We start from the raw sequence: 21,886 nt of genomic DNA, 5'->3' as shown, positions 1-21,886 counted from the left end.
GCTGGTGTATCGGCACCACTTTACTACTTTTTAAGGAAATCATCTGAATGCTCTGACAGGCATAACTGTTTCCAACCAAGGGCATTCACGATTTAAGACCAGTGTGATAAAATGAATTTTTCTTTCATGGCTCATCTTAGGTATTGTTTTAGGAAACTGCTGAAAACATTAATTCTTCCTTTCTGCATATATGTAAAATGTGTATGTGACTATGCAGAGAAGGCATATTATTCATCCCCAAGGGTTATGTGGGTGTCAGGATGCTCAGGTAGCACACACTCAGCAGCAGGCACATTCACAGATTACGGAAAACAGTGCCCTGACTTCCCAGCTCAGCATGCATTGTATCCTTCTCTGGTGGCATTTTTACAATACTTTAGAAAGTACAACATTTATGAGATAATAGTGGATAGATTCAAAACTCTGCATCAATTTGAAATATGCTGTTTATTTAAAACTTATTTAAAATTTAAATTTATTTAAAATTTTGAAATATGCTGTTTATTTAAAATTCTTTAATTTTATTAAGGCAGTTTCAGTGTTAATATAGAGTAATTACATTTGATAAAAGAATCTGAGTACTACAGATTCAATGTCAATAAAACAAAAATGTAGATTACTCAAATGTAAGATGAACCCCCTAAAGATATAGATCTCTCACATTTATAAGAAATTAACTTGAAAATACAAGTACTAAAACATTTCTGTTGAAACTAGATTAAGGTCACGAGTACCACTTGCATTACCAGTTCTAAAACATTCATTTAATACAATTGAATAGCCCAAGCCCAGTTACATTGAATATCAACATTAATGACAAAGTACCACCTGCATCAGTCCAGAAAGACTGTAACACGTAACAATGAAAGGGCATCAATGTGTACCAGCGATCTGTATTCTTCCTAATTCATCCACTCGCCAACTGATTCAATTCATCAGGTTTTCAAACCCCTCCCGTCCCCCTGTGCATCCACTCTCTGCTGGTAGCTTTGCACTGGCACAGGGAGAAACCAAGAAAAGCAACAGAGAGAAAAAGCTGGGAGGCAGAGACTATCTGATCTAGAAGCAGCATACCAGAGAAAACAAAGACCCAGCCTCTATGAAAACAAATATCTGATTCCTCCTGCTGAGAGAGCCCGCAGCCTGGGAATGAGAAGATAGGAGGATCTTGATATAAAAACAGAGGGAGGGGGTAGTGAGAAAGGTTAATTGTGTTTGCTGTGATGTGATTTTGCTCAACAAACATTGATTAAGTTCATGGCCTGCTCTGAGCACTGTGGAATGCAAGGAAGTATGAGATATGATCCCTCCCTAGGAGAATTTTATATTCTATGTTTGAAACCAGGCCAAAAAAACAGAGTTAAGTAACAAGAGCAATTAGAATATGATTGAGTGCCAAGAGAGATGTTAGGACAAATGCAATAGAAGTTCAAAAGAGGCCAAGGAAAGGCATCTTTAAAATAAGGTACTTGGGGCACCTGGGTGGCTCAGTTGGTTAAGCGTCCGACTTCAGCTCAGGACATGATCTCGCAGTCTGTGAGTTCGAGCCCTGCGTCGGACTCTGTGCTGACAGCTCAGAGCCTGGAGCCTGTTTCTGATTCTGTGTCTCCCTCTCTCTCTGACCCTTCCACCATTCATGCTCTGTCTCTGTCTCAAAAATAAATAAACGTTAAAAAAAATTTTTTTACATAAAATAAAATAAGGTACTTGACCCAACCCTAGAAAATTGGTAGAATCTAGCAAGGAACAAAGGAAGAGGAATGGCAATCCCCCAGACACACAGCATAAGCAGAGATGCAGCGGTAGGATTGAGAAGTGTCAGTAGAGAGACAACAAATAGTTTGGTATGACCAGAATACCATTTCCACTTGGTTTTTGTCTTGGTTTTTGTTAAGTTTTGAATGCCACATGGTTGGCACTTTCTTAAAAGCCCACTGAATGAAATTGAGAGGAATAATATGATGGTTTTTGTATAAAAATGGGCTTTAGAGATCAAGTCACCCATTGTCCCTCAAGAAGAGAAGGTTATTGGCATTTTGAGGACAATTTTGTGAAGTGTAGAATTGTCTTATGTCATTGCTGGACCTTTTCTTCCTAGTCACATCCATTAAATGCCAGGAGTGCCCTCACCTCACCAGTCACTATGACAACCAAAACAAAAAACAAAACAAAATACCCCTAAGCATTTCTAAATATTCCCATGTGGCAATGCCACTTTAGTTAGGAATTGTATTTTAAAGTCAGGTAAACTTAAATACCAAAAACTCAGGTGACACAGGGAGTTCAAGACCACAACTCAGATCTCCTAAGTCCCAGTCCAGTGTGTACTAGTATTTTAGAAAGGAGATAATGATGGCCAAGAGGAGGAAGGATTGTGGCAAAGAGTGATCTGTGAGAGAAAGACCCGTCAGGGGCCTCTGCCACAGACCAGGTATAAGGTGGGGAGGCCTTGGAAGCAGCAAGGAGACAGAAGACAATGGACACTGTGTGGGAAGAAACCTCAGGTGGTCAAGAGGTGCAAAGGAAGGGGTACCTGGGACTTCAGTTAGCAGACAGAGTCTCAGCTCTGGCTTCTCCACAGAGGAACTGTGTATCATTGCTTCTTCCTTTCCTTTCCGGGGCCTCAGTTTCCTCATCTGCAAGTGGAGACAAGGGAATTGGATGGGCAGTTAGCTCTGTGACTCTCAGAGTCCGTGGGGTTTGACTCACATTATCAACACATAGGTAAGATGAACAGGAAAGCCAGTTGGGGACAATGGTAGATTTGCTGTTAGATAAGTTGATAATGAGTATGAAAACAGCAGGATATCCAATTTGAAAGGACAGATAAGCAGACATAAATATGGAATAATTAGACTCACAAATAATCAATGAATTGTTTTTATAATCCATGGTTTTTCTCTGTCACATAACAGGGGCAATGGGGGATTTGCTATAGATGTTTCTTATACTACAACCTTAGGAATCAGTTATTTTCTGTTCACCTTCATGGGCCATTCTCTCGAGTGTTGCTCAGCAGTTGATATTTTTATCAATTGAATTTAAGGATAGAATTGAAATCAGTTTCTATATTCAGGATCCTAACTGATCAAAATTTTTCTCAAAACCCCTAAGATAGGTTATTAAAAGAGACACTGTTAAGTAAGTGTCTTTTGGATTAGCCTTTACTTCAAGTGAACATTTTTCAGGAAGTTTGCTGAAAGCCATTATCAGGAATATAATACTTTATGCATAAAAAGATCGTTATTTGACACTTTAGCCTGCATTTTAGTACAGGGTCACGTCTGTCTGCAATATACAAAAAAAAGTACTAACAAAACAAGTCTGTATCTTCCCATAATGTCCCAAGGGAAATGGACCCAGATAAATGGAAAGAGCATATAGGGCTATAAATATTGGTTTCCGTCTCTCTATCAGTAAGGAAGTCACTGGAGGTCACATTTGTCTTATTTATACTGCAATTAGCAATATAAATTAACATTAATAAGGAAGGATAACAGAGCACCTAAGTTTTATTTCTTTTACCAGTTTAGAAAATCGTTAGTCATAGAAAAGTTCTGGAAGGGTACACACATGGGTGCGTTGCCTCATGAAAGGATAAGAATCTGACAAGAAGAGAAACTGACTTTTCACTTTAAAAGCAGAAGTCACTCTTGGTCGTTCTTTGCAGTGAGATTTTTTGATGACAAAAGTTATTTCACTGCCTCGGATGACACAGGGAAGTGTGGGGAGGTAACTTCTGCACTGCTTCTAAATTTTGGGGATATTTCTCTTGATTCCATGCAACCAATATTTGATTACAGTTTGGTTGGAAGTTTATAAAATTCAGGCACCTATGAAAATAGACTTTTGAATTATCAACAGTAAGCAATGAGTGTAGAAAACACAGACACAGGTGGGAAAGAAGTTAAAAGGCGAGTATAATTCCCGATCTGGAGACACTTTCTGGTAACCATGGAAATAAAAAATTGAATCATGTTGTCTATGGTTCTGCATCCTATTTTACTAATACAGTACCTTGTAGACTGTTCCCATGCAATTAAAATTCTTCTATATTTATTCATATAGATCTACCACAATTTAAATCAAGCCTTTCTTTGTACATTATTTATCACCCACTTTTCGCTTTTATAAATATGTTGAATAGCTCAAGATCTCTCTCTCTCTCTTTTGTTTCCTTAAGCTAATCCTGAAAACTTTGTTAATGATCTGTTTTTAGAACACAAAAGGATTCTAGAGATGAATTAAAATTCATCACTTGGGCCTTTCCTCTGAACTCACTATTTTTTTCATCATCAGATCTTCAGTGTTTTCAAAGAGAGCATTCACTGATTATTAACCCAAATTCAGTCTAAAACCTGCAATTTTCAATCAAATCTTTAAAAAAATAAAACACCAGTTTACATTTCTAAATTGCAACACAGAAGAGAAATTTGTTTACCAGTCACTGTAAACTATTTTCTGAGCATATCTACTTTTTTTTCTGGAGAGCTAAATGTTTGAAGTTTTCACATTTGCAATTATGATTAAAGCTATTTCAACATCAAAAGGAAAAGAAATCTTAAAAGTAGTCCCTACTGGAAACTGGGTTTTAGCCAGTCATAGAGTAGTCATAGCATGTCTGGAGAGAGGCAGGCCACTGGGGGAGTCCCTTCTTTGTCTGTCTCTCACATACATCCCTGAGAAATTCGGTAACACAGAAAGTGTCAAATGCCAGGGAATTCAGTGAGTCGTATAATTTTGGTTTTAAATGGAAAATTCAAACTTCTAGTCATTTTCAGTAGTTAGGAAAGCAAATGTTAGCATCATGTTTGCAGTGAGATCCAAATCAGTTACTCAGTCGATACCTAATATTCCTCAGGATGGACCATTTCGTATTACTTTAGGGCTACAAGGATCCTAGCGCATACTAAACTCTGGCCCAATCTCAGAATTCTCTCTAGCCCTGTCTGGAACTGTCCTTATCCCTATAAATTCCCGGCTCCTTGTTGGAGAAGCCTGTTTCTGTTTAACCTTCCCATCCTCCAGCTCATCTGTAGACCTTCCAGTATTACTTTGCAATCACCTCCTTTGCCCTTGGCAGTTGTTTCTATGGTTCAGGTACCCCATATGCGGCACCTTCCCCCTGGGTTGTTTTCTCCATCTCACTCGTCATTGGCCTGAAGCATATTCATCAGTCAGTCATCTACCTTTGGGGTGGCTGGCCTTCATCTGATTTCTGAAGTTTTGCAGTCTGGCTTGGTTTTGCCGGTGAACAGGTAACCTCAGGAGAAGGCACCATTTTTCCCTAAAGCATATCTGTAACACGTGAATTCCCTCTGGCAGCTAGGAAGAGAAGTGAGTTTCTTCCTGTTTCAAAGCCCCATTTATTTCAGGCAACCCACCAACAATGACACACTTTAGCCCAGGGTGTGACAGCAGACATCACCTGAGTTCTGTATTACAGTCATGCCTTCCTGAAGTCTGCTATCAGATCCACTTCCTCAGTTTCTCTCTGTAATGCATCATTTAGATAATCTTCTGCTGAGTGGTCTTTGAGATTCCTGTCTTTACAGCATCGAAAATATTTCAAACACACAATAAAGGAGACTGACATAATTCCCTCAAAGGAAAAGAAACCTAACATTTCAGTGGCAGAAAGGCTTTACATATTTATTAATTCATGGTGGAAGAAACGTAGAGACTCGGTGTTGCGTATTTGAAGAGCGAGCAAACCTTTCTTTTACCACTTTGCGTTGTAATCATTTAATTGGGACTGGAAAGTGCTGTTGTCGAAGTATCTACTTCTAAATCTTGGTGGCTGGCTACAGTAGCTGAGGGCTAATGACACCGAAGTGAGAAGTCCACCACAATGGCACAGAATCCATTTCCTTGTCCCTCAAGTAAGCAGTAAGCAGTGAGCAAGGAGAAGAACCAGGAGAGAAAAGGGATGGATCTGCAGCTCTGCTACTTCCAGAAGAGCAGTTCAAAGACCTCCATGTACAGACAGTGAACTGATAGCACATCTCTGCAAAGGAAGGATGTTCATCCTGTCTGTGTGAAGTATGGAAGTAGGACCCGAAGGAAAACCTGCAATTACTATGTCTTTAATTAGTAAGCCCTAAGTAATCTGTCCTGTTTGTCATCTGCACTAGGACACATGGTCTCATCTTAAATGACCCCTTTGAGATTGACTTGACCTTTCTGGACTTTGTAGCATAGGATCTCAGTACCTCTCCGGAATTCTGTGGGAATGAATTGTATACTGGTCTCAGAGGGAGAATTTTCTCTCCCTTTTTGTCTGGATGTTTGAGCTTTTTATAAGTATGTTACAAAGTAATCTTCAATGTAATTCTTAAATGTTTTTAAAGCCTATTTTGGCATACTTTACCAAATATCATAGAATGAGTCATACTCTACAGCAAACCCATATATTTGTGGAAGATCTATACAGCCTCTGTTTAAATAGCTTACCCTTCAAGAGTCCTTTAAGAAACAGAATGTACATGGAATCACAGTAGAAAGTTCATCGTCATGCTCTAGGACTTAGGGGATTTCTGAAATTTAAAATTGAGCTAAATCAATCATCACAAATATCAATTTTAAGCTGTGCAAGTTCTGTATTCCATGACATTTTGTCAAAATGCCCATCCAAAACCAAGGTACTGGATGCAGGCTAGCAGCATGAGAGAAGTCAACAAATGCTTTGCAACAAGCAAATCCTGGTTCTGCCTCTTACAGTTGAAAATTTTGTAAAAACTTCATTTTATCCAATCCTCAGATTTTCTGCTTGTAATATGTGGTTAATAATGCTTATCTTCCAGAATTTTGAGAAAATAAAAAGATACTATGTTAAGGAAGAGTAGCCAGCACAGTGAATGGAATAATAGGCAATTAGCAAAGAACGGCCATCTGAGGGTAATATGTGCTGTTGGAAAGAGCAAGTCCATTCCACATTCAGTTCTGAAGTTCAGTACCAACTCTCACAAATTAAGGTCATAAACCCATCTTTATTGATAGTATTCATGTAGAATTTATTTATGTCTCTTGAACATATTTATGAAGAGAAATGTTCTTTAGTCAGTATGTTAATCTAGTTAACATTTAGGACATTTGGCACAATCACTTTCTTTCTTTTCTTTAATTTTTTTTTTTTAACATTTACTTATTTTTGAGACAGAGAGAGACAGAGCATGAACGGGGGGAGGGTTAGAGACAGAGGGAGACACAGAATCTGAAACAGGCTCCAGGGTCTGAGCTGTCAGCACAGAGCCCGACGCGGGGCTCGAACTCACGGAGCGCGAGATCATGACCTGAGCTGAAGTCAGATGCTTAACCGACTGAGCCACCCAGGCGCCCCATACACAATCACTTTCTTAAAAACCCTAACATAGCACATCAACCATCCTACCTAATCTTTTTTTTAACTTGCTTATTTCCACTCATTTTGAAGATTGTAACTTCACTGCTTTTTAACTTAAGTGATATCTGGGTCTTTTCCCCCCTCATGTTGGAAAATTAGTATCAAAAGACCATCTGAATTTGATAATATTTCCAATGCTAACAATTTTATTTTGAAATTAGGCTTCAGAAGTCTCTCGAAACAGAGGAGCCTCTTTACTGGCCAGGCCAGGACACAGCCTGGTAGCTGCTATTCGAAGCCAACATCAACATGAGTCATTGCCACTAGGTATGTATCATGCTTTTGGGATCCTGGATACCCAGTCCTTAGCCTTGTTTTTCTTATCACAAGTCCTTTAATATTCAGGATTCTGTATTTTCTTTTTCCTTTCCTATGATAAAATCTACCCCCTACCCTTTGCTTCCATCCCTCCTTTGCCCTTTTTCCCTTTCCCTCCCTTCCCTCATTTGTTCTTCCCTCTTCCCTGTCTCAGTTCTTTTCCAGACTCTCAGCCCCTTCTTTATTCCTTTCAGGGATTTGTTAGCTGAGTACAGGAGAGCATAGTTTAAATGAGGTGATGGATCTTATTGCTATTAGATGCAGTTTGTAATTTAGACCTCTTTTCCCATGTGTGTATGGGGACAAGTCAGTGTAGTCTTCATTCCTAACCTCAGCCACCTCCTTCTAAAACACGTGCCACTTGTATCAAGGGAAATGAGGTAAGAAAGCCCAAATGGATTTGGGTATTTCCATTATGACTACTGGGAAATCAACCATGGCCACAGGTTGTAAGTGTCAAGTGTTCAGAAATGGATTTCTTTGAAGTTACAAAGAATCTTTGGCCATAATAACTATGGCAAAATGACCAAGAGAAGTCAGAAGGAAGAGAGTAAAATAGCTTGTGGAAGAATGATTTTATTCTCCTTCACCTATTCACACAGGGGTGAGTTAACACCCCGTTAAGGTCTTAGAATATTAAGGATAATTAACTTAGATCTAGTTCACTTTGGTTTGATCTTTTAGAAATGACAATGCTATTATGTCACAGACAAAGAGCCCTCAAGAGCTTACATTTTTCTGATGAGTGTGCTACCTGCCCTTCAAACTCTTGCATTAATCCTGGTATCAAGTAGCTATTTTCCAACCATTAAAGAAATCATCTCTGGGCTGAAAACTCAACCACAACTTGCACTTTTGTCTGTTTCAGCATATAATGACAAGATTGTGGCATTTCTCCGCCAGCCAAACATTTTTGAAATGCTGCAAGAACGTCAGCCAAGCCTGGCGAGAAACCACACACTCAGGTAAGGGCTTGTCCCTCACCCTATAGCTCCAACTAGTCGTCCAGGTGGGACAATATATCTGTGGAGAGAGCATAAAAGCTTATGATGCATTTTGTTCATGCATTTAATTATGTCTTGAATACTCCAACTGAAGGATCCAGGAATTCTAATGTTCTCTGAAGTTCCACAATGTGTTTTTTATTTTATTTTATTTTATTTTATTTTATTTTATTTTCTGTGTGTTTTTTATTTTAGTAATTCTTAACAGGTGTGAGGTGATATCTTACTGTGGTGTGATTTGCATTTCTCTAATGATGAGTGATGTTGAGCATCTTTTCATGTGTCTATGGGCCATCTGTATGTCTTCTTTGGAAAAAAATCTATTCATGTCCCCTGACCATTTTTAACTGAATTTTTGGGGGGATTTTTGGTGTTGAGTTGTGCAAATTCTTTATATATTTTGATATTAACACTTTATTGGATGTATCATTTGCAGATATCTTCTCCCATTCACTAGGTTGTCTTTTGTTTTGTTGATGGTTTCCTTCACTGTTCAAAGGCTTTTTATTTTGGGGCAGTCCCAATAGTTTATTTTTGCTTTTGTTTCCCTTGCCAAAGGAGACATATCTAGAAAGATCTTTCTATGACTGATGTCAAAGCAATTACTACCTGTATTTTCTTTTAGGAATTTTATGGTTTCAGATCTCACATTTAGGTCTTTAATCCATTTTAAATGTTTTTATTTTTAAAATATCATTGTTTAATGGTAAACCAAAAACTAGATGAATACATTAGAAAATAAACCAACAAGCAAACAAAAAGTATCAAAAATATATGTTCTAACTAGTTAAATCTTACTGTCCATTAATGTCATTGTTGCATGAGTGTCTCTGAAACTGAGTCACTTCATTTGGAAAGGATAGCCACCAAAAGTGATAAAAAGGGAAAATATCCTCCAAACTTAAATCCCACTTTCTCTCCAAGATATCTCAGTATCACTCTGCTTCAGTTGACTACACAGCATTTTGGAAGCTGGCAATGCATGATGGTTAAGTGTGTCCCCTCGGAGTTTGAATTCTTGCTCCAGCTCTTAGGAACCATTAATGGAGGCATGTTATTCAGCCCAAATCTGCCCTTAATCTCCTTGGAAACAGGTCACTGTGTGGGCACTGGGGAGATGCTTTTATGGGTATGTGTATAAAGGATCAGGCAAGGTGGGTGGGAATGCAGTCACTGAATGCCTCTGATTCCTTACCTCCCATTTGGTGGTCTTTTGAATCTAGTTGACAACTGTAATACTCTGCCTTGACTTCCTCAGTGAATCACCAACACCTGAAAATAGTCTCTTTGCTATTCAAATTCCTATTAATCATGCCAGAGTGGATCATTCACTGTCCTTCCCCCTCCACACACACCCTCACTGACACCTCTTTCCCTTGTGTTTTACTCTGTGTGAATTAGAACCACGTCCTCCCCACTGCTTTGTCTCAACTCCTCCCTCTTTCTCTGTCTCCACACCCAAACATCTGCCTCCTTACTTTCTCTTTCCCAGCTTTTTTTTTTTTTTTAATTCTTCCCTGTCATGGCCTGTGTTTGGGTGCTCAGCATTTCTCTCCTGGATTTTGCAGGAATGTCCTAGAAGATACCACGTATCTCTCTCACCCTGTTATAACCAAAATTACCTTATTTTGGCAAAGATTAAATTATACTACTACTTCCCTTCAGAAAAAAAACAACAACAACAACACCTTCCCATTGTGCGTGAAATAAAGTCAGGATTTCAAACACAGTTTCCATGGTCTCCAAAGTCTGGCCCTAACCTAACTCGCCATCCCACACTAGTTTTTTTCCTTCTAGAGTCTTCTATCTCCACCAAACAGTCTGTGTCATCTCCTACCTCTGCCCTCTGGGGAGTGGCTTTTCTCTTAAGGACCTCTTAACTCATTTTAAAGGCTCAAACCAAATGCAAAGACTCACTGACCCAGGCAAGCTTTAGTATTTCTTTTACCTTGCTTTAACGGCATTCTTTTTTGTACCTCTAGGATATTTTTCCATTATCTCTTATAGTTGTCCATACTGATGTCTCCCTACAATACATAGGTTCCTTAGAGCAGGACCTTCCATTCTTTGCCTTTGTGTCACTCTCCCCTTCAGAACCTAGTCCTCTTTGAAGAGAAGAAGGACTAATTACATTTAGAGTGAGTGAAAGATCTTTAGCATGAACAGATGAACTTTCGCACAAGTGATTGTCATTTCCACCTATGTTCAACTCTACCCATTTCATTACTGTGTCATTTATTTGTGGGCTATTCCTTGACTCACAGTACATCATAATTTAAGGGAATTTCAAGGGATTTTCAGAGGAGTTGTACTACCTGAAAAATTTCTGAGAGCTTGCTGCTCTTGAACATTTTTTATGTTTCTGATTCTACCACTAAGTAATGAGTTTCACAGCTTATTTTTTGGAGGAATTTGATCTCACCAAAGGCACTAGAGTCCCATTTAAGTTATTTTAAAAGTGAAAAATGTAATCCCCTGGGTAAAAGAGTGAACTGTTTTCAAGGGAAGGGAAGCTATTTTCTGTACTTTTGCATAGTATCACATGCAATAGTGATATTTTTTAAAGGCTTTTTTAAAGACTTTTTTTTAAAGACTTTTTAAAAGACTTTTTAAAGGCTTTGTTGCAGTGCAGAATTGTATAATTATGATTTTCCAGATATGGCAGAATTTGGAATTAGGAGATATTGGAATTGAAAAAATCTTGGCAATTATTTTGTACAGAAACTAATAACTTCTTTAAGATATGGATTCTTTTAAGGACCTGTAGACCCAAGATGAGAACCCAAATATCTCATCAAAAACAGAAGGTCCACAACAACTAAGAGGCCATGGATTTAAAAAGGGAGAACAAGAACAAAAAATTGCTCCTCAGGGAATCAGGCTTACAGGAAGCAGGAAGCCAGGCAATAGTTACCATGACTGGGCCTGTGCCTACCCCTCGATGTGCTGTGAGGGTGCATCAGCTCCATTTTACAGGTCCAGAAGTTGAAAAGAAAACCTCCTTTTCCTATGACACTGCCCAAAGGAAGAACCTCCTGCTTCCTCTGTTGTTCCCAAGTGGAGACTGTGACCCTGTTAAGCCATTGCTCATCTCAGGGAGCCATCGATCCACTGTCTTGGGTCCCCAAAGCCAGTTGCTGAGTTAAAGGGTAGAGAGTGAGTTATCAGAAAACTGTGTTCAGCAGACAACAGTGAATCATAAGAAAGCCACATGTGGAGAGGCAAGATGGAGCCAGAAAACCCAGAGGTTAATGACATCTGTTCACATTAAGGGACATGGTAGCAGTCCTCATTCATTCATTCCTCTTTCAACTAGTGCTTTTATTGTGCCAGTATTCTGAATCAGGATTCTGCTGGATTTGTGTATGCAGTAGCATAGCAAAACAGACATTGGCCCTACTTCGCATGGTATTTGCAACCTATTGAAGAAGGCAGACGATAGACTAATTTGACTTTTTGTTTTCCTTAAGTCAAAGATATAGCTACAGCATGTGTTTAAAGGCCACAAAAGACAAGATCAGAATTCAGTGATAATGATAGAAGAATGTCAAGGATTTCATTTGGATATTAAGCTTTGAGGTCTTTGAAGCCACAAAGGGAGATGTCAAGATTTCAGGAAGGCAGGTGGCTCTATTGAACTGAGCTCTGAGGAGACTTTTGCACTGGAGTTTTCCTGGTGAGCAAGGGATATATGTTGAAGGAGCAGATGGCCTTCTTGCCTTCAGAGATCTTTCCCAGTTCCAATGGAACTGGAGTTGAGTTCCAGAGGCATTTGGAGGCCCCCCAGACCACTGGGTCTGCATGAAATTTTCATATATGTGACAGAGGATGCAATGTCCTGTGGAAAGCCACTGAAAGTCTCAGAAAACTGTTTGGCTGATACATGGATATGCTCCATGTGGGTGGTGAGATAATAGAACTACTTTGCTGCCCTAGTAGAGTTGACCCCCTTTGGACTTCGTTTCCTCAGGGACCCTGGGAACAAAGGGCAATCACTAGAATTTTCTCTCCATTTTTCCTCCAAGCAAGGAGACCAGGGGCTTACCCACGTATGGGTACCTAGGGCAACAGGATAATCTGCCCTAGGGACATTGTCATTGGGAGGACATATGAATTGAAGAGTCCTTTGTGGGGCTGAAGTCAATTAACCACAAAAGTCTTCCAAACAAGAAGCCTGTGAGGTGGTATCAGGATTTAGAGGCCAAAGCTCAGGAACATGGAATCAAGAACATAGAGACCCGGAGGAAGAAACAGGTGGTGGAGGAGGCATGGTGTTTGCACTCTTGGCTAGGATTCCACATCCTCCCTGCAAAATGATGTGTGGAAACATCTGCTCTATTTTTTTTCAAACCATTAAAAACCATTGGTTGTGGCATTTGTAATATTTGAACATTTGTTTTTGTTTTTTTAAATGTTTATGGGGAGGGAGGGGCAGAGCGGGTGGTGGGGGGGAGAGAATCCCAAACAGGTTCCATGCTATCAGCACAGAGCCTGATGCAGGGCTCAAACTCACGAACTGTGAGATCATGACCTAAGCTGAAATCAAGAGTCTGACACTTAACCGACTGAGCCACCCAGGCACCCCTGTAATATTTGAGTATTTGAATGTCAGAGAAGCAAAGTACAAAGTTCATTTGATCAAAATAAATGTTATTTATCTATAGACTCGGAATAATTTGCCAGGTTATAGTTGGAGGTCATGAAAGAGAGAATGCAAATTGTAATTAAACAGAGAAACTGATGCCTGTGCTCAGACTGACCTAGGGGACTCTGGTATTCTGAACACCAGACCCTCCCTTACTCAGTGTGGCATTATACATTTTCCAGCAGGCGTAAGGTTTCTCAAGAGATTTCCTCCTGCTCTTTCCTCCCATGGCTCCCGAGACACCATGAGCCCATGACAGTCCTCCAGCAGCTCTCTTTATCCATCTTCACTCCTGACTGTCATTGCTATCTGAGGTCCTATCCTTGTTGTGTTCCTCAGCTTCCATCCCTGTGTGAGTCTGAGGAAGGGTAGTCCCTAGTAGAGCATCATGGGAACCTGCAATAGAAACTTAAAATGCCACAAAACTCACTGGACGTTAGAAAATTGCTATTCAGCCATATTGACAGACAAAATGAATCAGAAAGGGATTTATTCCTTAGCTTATGTATTGGTGTGTAATTCTTATTTTCTTTCCCACATTGTTCTAGGGAGAAAATCCATTACATTCGGACTGAGGGTAATCATGGGCTTGAAAAGTTGTCCTGTGATGCAGATCTAGTCATTTTGCTGAGGTAAGGGGCTAAGCCTGAAACCCTTCTGGAAAAGCTGCTCTGGGTAGTTCTCCACTACAGCTATGACTGAAACATTCAACATTTGTTCTAGAGGATTCTAGTGACTGCAACTAAAGTAGGGCCCCACCCTTATACCTGCTGTCCATTGCTTTCTTTACATTTACAACTGGGGTATCAAGAACTGTGTACAGTACTTGATGGAGAATTTATTTTTGTAGTATTAATTAGAGTATAAAATAACTCTGAGAATTTGCATACTGGCTTTTGCCTATCTAAGTGAACCTAAGTGCTTTTGTTCCCGTGTGAGAACTGTAACCACTATCACCCCAATTCATGAACACTCATGGACAGAAAACTAACTTTTTTCCTTCCTTTCTTTTCTTTCTTTCTTTTTCTTCCTCTTCTCCCCCTCTTCTTCTCCCTCCCCTTCCTCCCTCTTCTTCTTCTTCCCCCCTTTGTTTCTTCCCCCTTCCTCCTCCCTCTCCTCCTCTCCCTTTTCTTTTCCTCCTCCACCCCTTCCTCCCCTTCCTCCTTCCTCCCCCTCCTCCCCTATTTCCCTTCCTTCCTCTTCCCCCTCCTCCTCTCCCTTCTCCTCCCCCTCCTCCTCCCCCCTCCTCCCCCCTCCTCCTCCCTCCTCCCCCCTCCTTCTTCCTCCTCCTCCCCCTCTTCTTCTTCTTCTTCTTCTTCTTCTTCTTCTTCTTCTTCCCCCTGCTCTTCCTCCTTCTCCTCCTTCTCCTTTACCATTTCCTTCTCTTTCTCCTTCTTCTTTTCTCACTGTGCAGTCTCTTTGAAGAAGAGATTATGTCCTACGTCCCACTGCAGACTGCCTTTCATCCCGGGTACAGCTTCTCTCCCCGCTGTTCACCCTGTTCCTCACCTCAGAACTCCCCAGGTAACTTGAATATTTGGCATTCTGTATCCTGTAGAGACATCTGTGTTTCCAGATGAAGAGGAAAAAAGGTGATTGTATATACATCCTCTCTCCCTTCCTCCCTTTCAATTTTCTGATTGAAAGCACACTGTCACATTGGGTGTTGACAAATTGCTGGCTGTTTTTGTAATGCCCCCAAGCTACAATGCATTCTACATTTTTAAATAATTTGAAAATGTTTTTACAAAAACAGTATTTCATGACATGTGAAAATTATATGAAATTCAAATTTCAGTGTCTATAAATAGAATTTAATTGGACCCCAGCCACACCTATTTATTTATGTATTTTCTATAACAACTTTCATACTACAACAGCAGAGCTGAGTGGTAGCAATGAGACCAGATGGCCACGAAAGCCTAAAATATTTACTATCTGGCCCTTCACAGAAAAAGTCTGCTGACCCCTGTTCTAAATTACTATTACATTCCAAAGGTACTCTGCAAGCACTTAGAAGGGAAGAGCCCTTTCTGAAACATTCTGCCTTATGACTCTGAATATTATTAGATACCAATTTTAGTAACTTTGTGTTAACGTGTAAAGGAATTACTAGGTGATATGGTTACTAGGGACCACCATTATGTACCCACAAAGCTGTCTGTCAAAGAGTTTTCTTACATGTGAAACTGTTCCCCTACAGTTTTCTTTATGTATTAGGATTAATTTACTCATATCACAGAAATTCGTTATAGGTAATTTCTGTTCCAAATGAGGAAATGTATACTGAACTGTTTAGTGAAAATAAAGAAGCTTTTGTTCCTGGGTTCATCCAGATAATTAGTGTAAGTCAAATTAATACTCCCAAATGGGATCCAGACACTGGAAAGTTTTTCCTCACTTGTTTGATTGCAATACCACCTTGTTCTAAGTCTTGAGGATAAACCCAAATTTCTTTTCTAACTTTAAAAGTAAAGGGATATAGATATATAGATAAATGTAAAGGGATTTAGTTTCAAAAATCTAGTAAGAGGGGCACCTGGGTGGCAAGGTTGGTTATGCATCTAACTCTTGATTTGGGCTCAGGTCATGACCTCACAGTCATAAGATCAAGCCCCACATCGAGCTCCTCACTGGGAATGGAGCCTACTTGAGATTCTCTCTGTCCTTCTCCTTCTAACCTGCACCTACGCATGCACATTCTCTCTCCTTCTCTTTCTCTGTCTCTCTCTCTTTCAAAAAAAAAAGAAAGAAAAGAAAAAAAACCTAGTAGATTCCTATCTCACAACTTCTAGAGTCAGAATCTGAGCTTGGCTTTTGAAACCAGTGGAGAAATTCACAAGAAATACAGAATTTAGCAGTGTGCGCAGTCCCTCAGAAGGGATGTCTCACTCAGCATCACTCAGTACTGCCATAGGTTTCTAAAACTAGAATATCTTTTAGTTTGCCTCTTCCAACTCATGTCACTCAGAAATGTCTCTTAGAGTTTATTAATTGCTAAAATCTGTTTGTGAGTCAGTGTCTCCTTGTCATTTCCTCCAAACCAGTGCACCAATGACATTGCTGAGGAAATGCCCAATGTGTGCTGCCTCTGACATACAACATAATTGAGATGCCATGGCCTGGGAAAAGGAGGACAAAGAGCTTTTCCAGAGCCAGCATCAGGACAGTCAAATGTTCCCATGCACACAGGATGACTTACTTTTGGGAAGCAGAGCCTTCCATTTGCGGGGACCATCATCTGCATGATGATCTGCCATTTTCTTATAGAGATTGTTCCAGCCTAATAAAGTATCTGCACTTTGGTTGAAACATTTGACACTACAGTATGCTTTTAATATCATTGCATGGGGGAGATACCATATTACAAATAGAAAAATAATAGAGAATAAAGAGTTATTTGCTAAATGAGAATTACTTGTATGACTTTTATAAAAGGAATCAAGTTTCCTAATGAGGCATTACTAATACCATGAATCCAAACAATCATTCAATTCATTTTAATTCTTTATTATCCTAGCTCTGATCATGAGGTTCTAGATTATGCAATCCAAAAATTTTGATGTTAAATTTTGTAATCCTCATTTTTCTAGACTTTCATGAAATTTATCTGGGTGCTACGGAGATAGCAAATCATAGATATTTATGCCAAAGTACTTTGTAAAGCATAAATGATTAGAAAAATACATCATGGGCAATGGTAATACCAGAAGCATAAAAATCATATTATAAAATATACTGTAATCTACTGGACAGAAAATGATACTTGCACCTACAGACTTGTATTCTAGTCCTACCTGTAGCATGAAACCTGGCATTTCACTGAGGATACATCTTTTCAAGTGGTGGCTGTCGGTTCCCTCACACTTCAGTTGCTGGGGAGCCCAAAGGTGGGGCTGGTGCCCTTCATGTTTCCCTGCTTGTACCATTCAGGTGTCTCTCCCCCCACCCCCAGTTGCTGTCATCTACCAGCCTTTTTCTTATTCCCAAAGACTATGGTACCTGTCTCATAGTCTCCCTCTCCTTCGCCGAGTCCTTCCATCATCCTGAATGACTTCAACATCCACAAGGATACCCATTCATTTCCCTGGCCTTCTGGTTTCTGGAACTCTGGTCTGGAATGACCTTCCCCTTCCCCACCACAACCACTTGTTCCCACAGTCACCTTCCCACCCTTGTTGTCATCTCTAAAATCACTGACTCAAGCATCCTGTTCCCGTCCAACACACTTATTCAACTGCTCTCCCCATTACTGTCCTTTGCCTTCATCAGGACCTCTAGTTCATGCACACCTCTCCCCTCCCTTCTGTCCTTCCCTTATCTGGCATAGATTCCATGATTCATTATTTCAGTAACATCTCTGCCAGTGATATAAATTCCATGGTCCCCTCTTTTTTTTTTTTTTTTTTTTTTTTTGCAGAACTGTGCCCCTAGACAAGTGTACTATCTGCATCTTCTACATCTGTGTTCAGGCGTTCTTGATCAAATTCACCTGACAGGGCAGATTATAAATTATAAGTTAGTCATCTCTCACTTCACATGGACCTTGAACACCCAAAAGAAAACTCTGCCACATTTCCTTTGTAAACTTCTCCACTGCAATCTCAAGTGTTTATGCTCCCCTCAAACCTCCAACCCTCTGTGTCTCTCCTAGCAAATATGTCCCTTCTCCCTTCACTGAGAAAATTGAAGCCATTAGATAAACATTTTCTCAAATGCCTGCTACCAATCCTACAAGCTTACAAAGCCTGCCTCTCCTGCTCCACACCTGTGCATTAGAGAAGGTGTCTTCACTAAGGTCACCATGACATCTGGGCACACAGTTCACTGGGCAATTCTCACATTTAACACTAAGCCACATTTGACATTATTGACTGCTCTCCCTCCTAAGTCACCTCTTCAGTTAGTTTCTGTGACACTACTGTATGCAGTTCATCTACTACTTTGGCCACCTTTTCAAACTCATCCTTCACTTCCTACCATGCTCAAGACTCAGTCCCAGGTTTCTTCTCTTCTCTCTCAACCTATATCTCTTTCCAATCATCCATTCAAAGATAATGCCATCAAAGGCCAAGCTCATTATCTCCCCTACAGATCTGTTCTTCTTCCATTGTTCCCCTCTCAATGACTGTCACTGCAGTCCCTTCAATTATAAAATCTGAAGCCCACCTCTCCCTCACTACCTATGTCCAGTTCATTGCCTCCTAAACACACCTCCAGTCTGTCTACTTCTCACCTCCACTGACACCACCCTAGTCCAATTTAAGCTCTCTAAATCCACCTTATCCCTCTCATTTATTTTTGCCTCTACTTCAGAAAGACTGATGCTTTCATAACTCTAGTCTCATCATGTCAGCCCTCATGCAATGGCTGCCTATTGTGCTTAGCATTAAACAAAACTGTTTAACAAAGTAGACTTTATCCTGTTTGGTCATCTCCTGCCCACCTCTCAACGCTTGTGTTGCATCACTCTGGTCCTTATACCCTGTGGTCCAGATAAACTGGAGCACCACTTTCCATTCTGCTGCAGTACCTTTGCACATGCTGATCCTCTACCTAGATTGCTCCTTTCCCAGCTCATCTCTTGTCTTAGTTCAATAGAGGCCTTTCCTAACTAGTTTAGTCTAATTCATGCTTACTTGTTCTTCAGCTATTTCTTAGGAAAGCCTTCCTGAACTTGTCCAGAGGGCAAGTTCTCAAAGAACATGATCTCAAAGAACTGAGTTCCATTCCTTCATGAGCAGCAATCATCTCAACTTGTAATTATATTCTCATTCCTGTGAGTTTGTTGGTATCAGTCTTCTTTAGAATATAAATTCAATACCTGGAATATAATAAGTAGTAATTAAAGGGGCTTCAATAACTAATAAATAGTTGTTAATAACATAACTATTAATTATATAATTATATATAATTATAACATACATTGTAATTATATATTATTATATATATGATTATATGTAATAATATACAATTATATGACTATTAATATTATATTAACAATATAACTAATAAATAATACCTGTTTATAAGTAATAACTATTAAATATAACTATTTATTTGTTATTGAAGGGGCAAGCTGTATTTCTATCCATCTGTAAAACTTGGAAAAGAATGTTATTTTTTCCACTCCTTATTTTCATTAAAAAGTGTATAAAGATAATAAAACATTTACAAAGATCCTGAATGATATAAAAACTCTCTTCTATATAGAGTGAATGACTTATTGTTGTTGCTGTTGTTATTATTATTATTATTATTATTATAAATGTTTCTTCTATGATGCAAGGTAATCTAATTCAAATTCCTAAATTCTCTGGGCCCTACTGGACACCTATGTTTAATTTAGGATCAATATAGTTAGAGAAGTATGACATACAAATGTATTACAGTCTGACTTGCCTCATCATAGTTACAATCACTTCTTATAGTATAGAAACTTACAAGAAAAATTGAGACTAGTTTGATTTATGTTGTTTTAGATTATTTAAGTACAATTAAGCCAATAGATATGCTAATCAAGGTATTTTTAACAGAAATACAACTTGAAATGGAGTGCAAGACTTAAATGTTTATTGTCATCAGAATTCCTTTATCTCTTTAATATTTTTTCCATTTATTATAAAAGTAACTGAAAGAGTAATGGAAATCAAGGGAAACTTCTTTGAGAAGAAAAATATGAAGACATAAGAATGTGCCTCTGGTTGGCCCTTCTTCTAACATTGCTTCACGTATCAGTGATGGCCTTCAGACCATGTGCTTCTCTCTGCAGGTTTACAGAGAGCCAGTGCAAGAGCCCCTTCACCCTACCGGAGAGACTTCGAGGCCAAGCTCCGCAATTTCTACCGAAAACTGGAAGCCAAAGGATTTGGTCAGGGTCCAGGGAAAATTAAGTGAGTGCTCCCGTGCTTATTCCTGAATTCAGAAGCTAGATTTTTCTATCCTTTTCTCCCCCATAACCTTTGTGATACTTTTTGGAGATTGGATTCCGTGGTGTGGTAATATTTATGTTCATGTAAAGGAGGAAAGAAAAAAAGTTGGGAAGAAAGAAGAAAGGAAGTTAAATTGGAAGAGAAGTAGAAAGAAAGGAAAGAGAAGAGAAGGAGGGAGAGAAAAATCAGATTTCAGGCAAAGACATATATATAAAATTAATGATAAACCTTTTCAGAAAACAAAGAATCTTGAACTGAATAAAATAATGTGTATTTCCTTTTACTTATTTTGGGGACAAATTTAACTCATTGATCAAATCCATGGATTCTATAGCTTTGTAATTGCGGTCTAAGTGAATAGTTGTATTTTTCCCCTCTAGGTTTATTATTTTTATCTTTAAAATATGAGTCTAAACTGGGGTATCCAACTTAAGAGATTCTTTTTGGAATTCATCAAAAAGAATCCTAAAAGTAGTGGAATACATCCAATTATAAAAGTGTACATGTTGTCCTTGTGCTCCCAATGTTTTGCAAAGAGCATTAAAATAAGTCCATTGCTGAACTGATGGAATCTGCACCTTGTTGGAGAGGCAGGGCACCCACAGCTCACCTAGAGCACCCTCCAACATCAGAGCTTGGAGCCACCACTCACCGCCCACATGGCTTCTTCTTCCCAGGCTCATCATTCGTCGGGACCACTTGTTAGAAGGAACCTTCAATCAGGTGATGGCCTATTCCCGGAAGGAGCTTCAGCGAAACAAACTCTACGTTACCTTTGTTGGAGAGGAGGGGTGAGGCACCAGCAATTTTATGCAGACACCTCACTCAATGTGGGCAGGCCAGAGCCACCATATCTTGGTTATTTTGCTCAGGAAAGAGCAGGATGGCTCTTAGCTTTGCCCCAAGGTGATTCTGATCATGTCCTTCCAGGAGGTCTTTCTCTCTCCAGTTATTGCCAAGCTTTAGATTTCATGTTCTTCAAAAGCCTAAGATTATTGACATGTGCTAGAGTCTGAGGTTATACCCTTATACTGTGCATGAGCCAAAAATACAGACTTAAGCTGTTGGATCTTCACTTTTTCAGGTGGCATACACTTCTGAATATCTGATCACAGAGCTCCTCCTCCTAGAACACTCATACACCACTACATACCAACTTTTTCATAGCATTTCAGTGATTTCATAGAAAACCATCTCAACAGTGGAGGATCAGCCTACCTAGGAGGGTATATCAAAACAAACTGGGAAGTTCTTTCAGTTCATACACATGCACTATCACGGGAAATTCTTTTATGCCTCTCACAACAAAGTCCTTCTTTTTAATGGACCAGCTGTGTGGTTTATACAATAGGTGTTATATGATTGAAAAAAAGGTTAAGAAATACTGCCCTAAGGGTTTATTCATGGACATTTAGTAAGCAACATCCCTACCAATTACTGCATCCTCACTTTCTACAGCAAGTTATGCTTCCACAGGGATCCACTGTAAAGAACAGAGGCTGCTCTCTGCTTTCCCTGCACTGAGTCTGAAAGAACACACTAGAACCTGGATAGAAACAAGCCCCCACCTCCCGCGTGTAACGAA

General features: G+C 39.5%; 1 protein-coding gene across 7 annotated transcripts in view; it reads left to right on the top strand.

Annotated features, from left to right (window-relative positions):
• Nucleotides 1-21,886, top strand: part of HECW1 (HECT, C2 and WW domain containing E3 ubiquitin protein ligase 1) — a 421,784-nt gene that overhangs the window by 348,160 nt on the left and 51,738 nt on the right. For all 7 annotated transcript variants that reach the window (XM_019825270.3, XM_045052189.1, XM_006929092.5 and 4 more), the window contains 6 exons: nucleotides 7,564-7,669; nucleotides 8,589-8,685; nucleotides 13,918-14,001; nucleotides 14,784-14,893; nucleotides 20,142-20,262; nucleotides 20,979-21,092. In XM_019825270.3, the coding sequence (XP_019680829.2) occupies nucleotides 7,564-7,669; nucleotides 8,589-8,685; nucleotides 13,918-14,001; nucleotides 14,784-14,893; nucleotides 20,142-20,262; nucleotides 20,979-21,092 (632 nt within the window). The remainder of the gene's footprint in view (nucleotides 1-7,563; nucleotides 7,670-8,588; nucleotides 8,686-13,917; nucleotides 14,002-14,783; nucleotides 14,894-20,141; nucleotides 20,263-20,978; nucleotides 21,093-21,886) is intronic.

Source organism: Felis catus, chromosome A2 (genome assembly GCF_018350175.1).
Source record: "Felis catus isolate Fca126 chromosome A2, F.catus_Fca126_mat1.0, whole genome shotgun sequence".
NCBI classification, from domain to species: Eukaryota; Metazoa; Chordata; class Mammalia; order Carnivora; family Felidae; genus Felis; species Felis catus.
The sequence above is the reverse complement of the archived record's forward strand: the minus strand, read 5'-3'. Positions and strand labels throughout refer to the sequence as shown.